The sequence below is a fragment of the Monoraphidium neglectum genome, assembly GCF_000611645.1.
Source record: "Monoraphidium neglectum strain SAG 48.87 unplaced genomic scaffold scaffold01682, whole genome shotgun sequence".
Classification (NCBI taxonomy): domain Eukaryota; kingdom Viridiplantae; phylum Chlorophyta; class Chlorophyceae; order Sphaeropleales; family Selenastraceae; genus Monoraphidium; species Monoraphidium neglectum.
Genome location: NW_014011946.1, coordinates 5,283 through 12,484, shown reverse-complemented (window position 1 = coordinate 12,484; position 7,202 = coordinate 5,283). Strand labels below are relative to the sequence as shown.

The 7,202-nt window shown below is 66.4% G+C and overlaps 2 protein-coding genes across 2 annotated transcripts; one reads left to right on the top strand and one right to left on the bottom strand.

Annotated features, from left to right (window-relative positions):
- Positions 1-455: 455 nt before the first annotated feature.
- Positions 456-3,318, bottom strand: MNEG_8702 (3-isopropylmalate dehydrogenase; the record flags this gene model as incomplete). Its single annotated transcript, XM_014042828.1, has 7 exons — positions 456-587; positions 901-1,155; positions 1,381-1,476; positions 1,971-2,123; positions 2,435-2,533; positions 2,745-2,856; positions 3,086-3,318. The coding sequence occupies 7 exons, from the start codon at positions 3,316-3,318 to the stop codon at positions 456-458; spliced, it is 1,080 nt and encodes a 359-aa protein (XP_013898282.1).
- An 890-nt stretch (positions 3,319-4,208) lies between these two features.
- MNEG_8701 (oxygen-independent coproporphyrinogenIII oxidase) lies at positions 4,209-6,530 on the top strand (the record flags this gene model as incomplete). Its single annotated transcript, XM_014042827.1, has 4 exons — positions 4,209-4,310; positions 4,595-4,783; positions 5,273-5,881; positions 6,180-6,530. The coding sequence occupies 4 exons, from the start codon at positions 4,209-4,211 to the stop codon at positions 6,528-6,530; spliced, it is 1,251 nt and encodes a 416-aa protein (XP_013898281.1).
- Positions 6,531-7,202: the final 672 nt, after the last annotated feature.

Here is a 7,202-nt window from a genome sequence, read left to right as displayed (position 1 = left end):
GGGTGGGGTGGGGTGGGCGCTGTATGCATGGATGCTGCGTGCTGGGCAGGCCAGGAGGGTCCATTCATGAGGGTGCCCTTGCAGCTGGCGGCAAGCGGTTGCCAATGATGAACATGGCAGCTTGTTCCAAGGATGGGCTGACTCTCCACCATAGGTGCTGGGGTGGCAGCTGCTGCACCAAGCATTCCTTTCTTCACCGCCACGTTGCTGTACAGTATGTTGTCAGTACGTGCATGCTCTCTTCACTGTCGCGCTGCACACCCTTGACCAACCGCCGATCTGACATAGCAGCTCCGACTTATTACATGTACTCATGCAAAGTGGTGACATGTGTTGGATACGCAGCCGACCCACACAGCACGGACGGCGGGGCCGCCCCCTGCCGACGCCACGCGCCCGGAGCCTGCAGGCGCTGGAAGCCTGGTAGCCTTAGAATGCAAAACAGAGGGCGCCCCCTACACCAGCTCGACCAGCTTGTTCCCCAGCTCAGAGCACTTGACCAGGGTGGTGCCCTCCTTCCACAAGTCCTTGGTGCGCAGCCCCTGGTCAAGAGCCTGGTCAACCGCAGCCTCGAGGCGGTCAGCCACCTAGGCGTGCGCGCGTGGGTGATGGATGCGGTGGGTTTGCGTTGGCGGTGGCGTTGACCAAGGTTTGCGGATCCTGGAAGTGGGATGGGGGTTCTATGACGTGATAATGAGGTGCCCGGGTTTCTGAGGGGGGCAGAGGGCTCGTTGTGGGTCCGGCCTGCGAGCGTCAAGTGCGACTCTCCCGCCGCGCCGTCGAGCAGCTGCAACCGCGCCGCGCCGCCGTGCGCCCTGCACGCGCCGCCGCCCGCCGACGTACCGCACGCGCGCGGCGCGCCACGCCACGCCGCACCGCGCCCCCGCCCCGCCCGCCCACCTTCGGGATCTTGAGATCGTATCTGCACATCATCGCCGCCGACATCACCATGGCCATGGGGTTGGCCAGGTCCTGCCCCGCGATGTCCGGCGCGCTGCCGTGCACGGGCTCGAAGATGCCCGGCCCCGAGCCGCTGATAGAGGCGGAGGGCAGCATGCCCAAGCTGCCCGCGAGCATGGACGCCTCGTCGGACAGGATGTCGCCGAAGATGTTGCCGGTGACCACCACGTCAAAGTACTTGGGGTTGCGCAGCAGCTGCGGGGCAGGCGCCGGCCGGGGCGGGGCGGGGTTTTTCGGCGTGGCGCAGGGTCCCTGGCTAGCGAAAGGCAAGGCCCCCGGCGCCCGGCCGGCCTAAGGGGCCGCGCGAAGGGCTTGCCTTGAGCAGCGAGCGGACACCCGCATTCGGGGCGGCTGCCGGGCTGGGGAGGGGAGAAGTGGTTTGAAAGCGTTTTGGGAGTTTGGAGGGGTGCCCCTGGTCACCTGCATTGCGGCGTTGTCAATGTACATGTGTGAGAGCTCCACATCGGGGTAGTCCTTGGCTACGCGGATCACCACCTCCTTCCACAGCTGGCTGACCTGGGGTTGGCGGGGGTGGCGTGCGCGCGCGCGCGCGTGCGCACGTGTGTGTGTGTGTGTGTTGGGGAGTGACCACGGGGCAGGGGACGGGGCCAGGGGGTGTCATGCGACAGTCACATCACATTGGCAGGGCTGGGCGGCCCCGGTAAGATCAAGTTGATGAGTGCGCGCCTCAACGCTTCGCCGCGGCCGGTCCCTGCTTGTCGCGCCATTGCCACGGCCACCCCGGCCTGCAAACGCGACACGACACCTCGGAGGCGCCCCTTGTCTGCACCAGAACCCAGTAAAGGCACCATCATGCCAGCCGCCGTCACCTCCCAGCCCACCACCCTCCCGCATGCTGCCATTCTGCATGTGGTACTGCCAACCTGCACGCCGGCCCCCTTAAACTGCTGTGCGCCTGCAGTTGCTGCCACCCTGGCCGCTCTCATCCTGCACGCTGAGCAGCAAACAGCTACCTCCCTGCGCAAACCCCCAACCCCTCCGGGCCCCACCTCCAGCACGTTGCTCTTCTCCACGCTGCACAGCCGCTTCTGGCGCTTCTGCGCGGCCTCAAACGCGACGCGCGCGATGCGCTCCACCTCGGGCTCCGAGTAGACATCGGTGTTGAAGCCGATGCGGTCCCCCTTCTCGTTGGTGCCAAAGCCCTGGAGGGACAGGAGGCGTTGGATTGGAGACAACGTCAGAGTGTGCGAAAGCAATGGAGGGCCCTGGGATGGCGCTTGCCGCCGGGTTGTGTCGACGTGCTGCTGCTGCCGCTTGGAGCTGCTGCAGACCGCGGCGGAAAAGCTGCGGCAAATCACGGCGCAGCCCGCTGCCCGGGGCGGCCGTGCCGCCCGCCGGCACGCCGGCAAATCGCTGCGCGGGGCCCCCGGGCGCCCCTTGACGCTCGTTGCGGGGACCCAGGGAGCCTCCGCGCCCGGCTGCCCTCGCGCCTGCTGCTCCCGCCCCAGCTCACCCTGGGCTGCCCGAAGTAGATGCCGCCCACGAGCTCCCTCACAATGAGGATGTCCACGCCCTCCACGATCTCCTTCTTGAGGGGGCTGCTGTCCGCGAGCTGCGCGGTGGGGGCAAAAGTCGGCGAGGATGCGATTGGGTTACAGTGCAGGGGTCGCGTTCTTGCCTCACGCCTGCTGCGCGCAGTCACGCCATCGAAAAAGCGCTGGTTCAGGTGCTCCGATCGTCCCACAAGGGCTGCTAGTGAGATAGTGGGCTGCTGCTTGTGGCGCCACATAGGGAGGCGTGCGTGTCCGCATGTTTTTCCACACCTGCCGAGGCACGATCGCCGGCCGCAGGTTGGCGAACGCGTTGAGCCCCGCGCGCAGGCCCAGCAGGCCGCGCTCCGGCCGCTGCGCCGCAGGCAGGGTGTCCCACTTGTAGCTGCGGCGCGCGGGCGCGGGGCGCGGGGACGACGCGCGAGCGGGGGCGGCGGTTGTCGATGCCGGTTGCTGACGGCGTGCGCCAGCGGCGGCAGCTGCGGGTGGGTTCCCGCTGTCCCTGCGGCAGTGCTGCATCTATGCCGACCATAAGAGCGCGCACATATGCATCAACTGCATCCGCCAGTGCAGGATGGTGAGCGCTGCAGTACGGTTCGGTCGCGGCGGCTCACCCGCCGATGGCGGCCAGCAGCACCGAGTCGCTGGCCTTGCAGATGTCGAGCGTCTCCTCGGGCAACGGGTTGCCCGTGGCATCGATCGCAGCACCACCAATAAGTGCGTGCTTGAACTCGAATGTCTCCCCCTCCTTCCGGCCCGCTGCTGTCAGCACCTTGAGTGCGGCGTCCATGATCTCGGGGCCAATACCGTCACCAGGCAGCACTGCCACCTTGTGAGCCTTGCACATTGTCACGAGACGAGCATTGCGGCTCGCTGGGGCCGCACGGGAGGCCTTGACCCCGCGCAGCCGGGCACAGCCAGTTGCGAAGGCCATTTTTCCAGAAAACAACACAAATACCGCAGGCGCAATGATTAGGTCACAATTTGAAAGGAGCGTTCCATTAACAGACAATGGATTCTATGCCCTAGCCGGCACACCTGTCACCCATCATTGATATCTCTGCTTCAAATCTGATCGACTTGTTCGTGACCGTATGCCTGGATTGATAACAATTAGACTTTATAACTCCTGCATCGAGTGTGTGTTGCTCACCGTGGCCACCCGTTGCCATCGCGCTCTGCATGCCGCTGCACGCGCTGCGCTGCTGCGGTGGCGGCGCCTTGCTGCGGGCCCGCCTTCCACCATTGGGGTGGGGCGTGCATGTGGCCGCTGACGCCGAACATTTGCCCCCAGCGGATCTTATCAAGCGTCGGAGAAGGAGGAGCAGCGGCGGTGGCACGGCGCGCTGGTCGAGTAGTGGCACTGCTGGCTGCTGCTTTACTGGCGGCGCCGCGGCTGCCGCGTTCAATGGCGCCGCGGGCAGCCCCCCGGCGCTGTCAGCCTACGTGCACCTGCCCTTCTGCAAGCGCAAGTGCTTCTACTGCGATTTCCCAGTCGAGGCAGTCGGCGCCAACCCCGGCAAAGACCGTGAGCTCCGGCCCCGCACCTGGGGAGGCCCCATCAGCGGCGCCGTGCGCGCGGCTGCGGCGCCCGCAACGACCCCGCTCACGGCGATTACGATCGCCTACGAATCGAGGTGCCCGGCCACGAACCCCGACCCCCCCCTTGGCCCACGACCGACCCGGCACCCCGCCGCCTCCATGCGCATGCGCTTACCGGCAGGTGTGCAGCGGCGCATGGCGGATTACGTCGAGCTTCTGCTGTCGGAAATCGACGCCACCGCGGTGCTGAATGACCCAGATCGGCAGCCGCTGCAGACCGTTTACTTTGGCGGCGGGGTGAGCGGGGCGCAGGTGCAAGCCGGCTCTTTGGGTGATGTGGGGCACCTGCCAAGAGCCGAGTCGGCCCTGGCAGTGGGCGGCGCTGCCCGCGACATGCCGCCCTGCTTCCTGGCCTGTTGGTGCTCTTTGGCGAGCGCCGCTGTGGTCACTGCTGGCGCCCCTCGCAGCCCAGCACAGCCCTTTTCCGGCCGCGCCCGTCTTACAGCACCCCCCCCCCCCAAACAACAGGCAAATCGACCCTCCCTAAACCCCCCTCGCCCCTTCCCCACCCACCCCCTCAGACGCCCTCGCTCGTGCCCCCGCACCTGCTGGCCCGCATTCTCGACGCCCTCCGCCGCCGCTACGGCCTGGCCCGCGGCGCCGAGGTGTCGATCGAGGCCGACCCGGGGACGTTTGACGCGGGCCTGCTGGCGGAGTATAAACAGCTGGGGTTCACGCGGCTGAGCGTCGGGGTGCAGAGCTTCCAGGAGGTGTGCTTCTTGGGGGCAGCGGGCAGCAGGCGGAAAACCAGTGCGCGCTGTCGGGAGCGTGCGCGCTCGCGGGCGCGAGTGGGCTTCTGGATATACACAGCGGGATTTCCGCACGGCAGCTCAAGGGACAGCTCTCGCAGAGGCATGCGAAGTTAAAGGCGTGGGCGGTTTGGAACAGCACACGCTTTGGGGGGACGGGGGCTGGAGGCATGCGCGGGGTGCACATTGGGTGCGCGGCACCCGCCGTGCATGTTATCTTCAGATTGTCCGTAAATTCTAGAAGCGCTGCAGTGGGCGGCAAAGCAGCGTATGAGCGCAATGCCACTTGTTGCCTCCCTTGCCGCTGCCCCGCCCTCTTCTGTGGCGGCTGTCGGCCGTGGTCAGCCGTGGTATACCTGAGCCGTACACACGCACCAAGATGTCAATCGCCCGGAAACCGCCCCACCAAGCGCCCCCCCCCCCCTTGTGGCCACGTTTCGCAACCCACAGGATCTCCTGCAGACCTGCGGCCGCGCCCACACGCTCGCGGACGCCCGCGCCGCCCTCAAAGCCGTCGCCGCCGCCGGCTTCCAAACATGGTCGCTCGACCTCATGAGCGGCCTGCCCGGCCTCACGCGCGCCGGCTGGCGCGACACCCTCGCCGAGGCCGTTGCCGCGGGGGCGCCCCACATCAGCGTGTACGACCTCCAAGTCGAGGAGGGCACCCCGTTCGCGCGCCGCTACTCGCCGGGCGCGGCGCCGCTGCCTGCTGATGACGACGCTGCGGGCATGTACGCTGATGCAGCAGCGGCGCTGACATCAGCGGGGTACGAGCACTACGAGGTGAGCAGCTACGCGCTGCCCGGCCACCGCAGCCGCCACAACCAGGTGTACTGGAAGCTGCTGCCTTACTACGCGTTCGGCGTCGGCGCGGCGTCGTACCTTGCGGGGCGGCGGTACAGCAGACCGAAGGAGCTAGGGGCCTATGAGGAGTGGGCGCGCGGGTTTGCGGCGGCGGCGGCGGCAGCGGCGGCGGCGGCAGGGGCGGCGGGCGGCGCGGAGGCAGGGGGCTCTGGCGGAGGGGGCATCCCTGGGGCCGACCTCATGCCTGAGACCCAGGTGAGGGGCGTGCGGCGGCTTGATCTCATGTTTGTGAGCTAGATCGCCCACAGGGGACCTTCAATGAAACAACCCTGCCTTCTGCCCGTCGCTCCTCCACTTTGCCCTGCACGGCATCCCTGCGCCGACGAGCTGCGCGCTCGGACCGCCCCTCAAGGCGCGGCGGAGCGGCCCCAGCGGCGCCCCTGCCCGCCGCGCGCTCGCCCGGCCGCTCGTCCCGTGGCGCCTCTCCACCCGCTCGCGAGACTCTCTTCGTGTCCACATTGCGCGGCATGCACCTGCCCCACCTACCCCGCAGGAGGAGCGGCTGCTGGATAGCATTATGCTGGGCCTGCGGACTGCCGACGGGCTGGACCTGCGGCGGCTGGCCACCGATTACGGGCAGGAAGCTGCCAAGAAGGTGCTGCCCGTGCTGCGCCGTCACGAGTGCGAGGGGCTGGTGGAGCTCCGAGGGGCGCAAGGAGGGACTGCACTCGCGAGCAGCAGCGGGCGCGCGGCGGCGGCGGGAGGCGGAGGGGCGGTGGTGGGCGCGGCGGGCGCAGACGCGGTGGCAGTAGAGTGGGGGGATGTGGTGTCGGCGAGGCTGACGGACCCGGAGGGCTTTCTTCTTTCCAACATGATTATATCGGACATCTTTGCTGTGATGTGACAATTGTGATGCAGTCTAAGTGTGTCATTTTGTTACCTTGAATTGGTGAGGGGGCGGCGCGGCGGCCTCGGCCCCCGCAAGCCAGCCCCCTCTTCCTTAATTTACGCGGGCGTCACAGCCTGCGTAGTCTCTCTCTCTCTCTCTCTCTCTCTCTTACCTTGAAATTTGTATGAGTGCCCTTGGGCTGAGGCCCGGGTACTCTGATGGCGCACCATCCCTGGGCCCCACCTGGGCCAACACGCGAAATTGGTGGTTCTCGTGAGTAATGGGCAGGTGCGCGTTATGGTGTAGGTATGTGTGCCATGCAATCTCAGCACTCATGAGCATCTAGCAGGTGTTGACCGGAGTTGACCGCCTTTTAATTGTGCCCCTGCAAATGGCATGGTCCCTAGGCTCACAAAACTCACTTGATAGCTTGACTTGTAGTCTTGGTAGGCCCCCTGTATCTAGATTCTGACTGCATTCAAGGCGAGTGATTACAATGGGGGACGCCTGCTGGCAGATGCGCTCCGGCCTGTGTGCATGTCAGGCGCATTGCTGCTCACCATCGCTCATTGGCCTCACATATCCATGCTTATGTCTTGATCATTCTCTCACGGCTTGCGACCGCCTGTACGACGACCACTGTGCACTCTAGCTTTTGATCTGAGGACTTTGTATCTGACCAGCGCC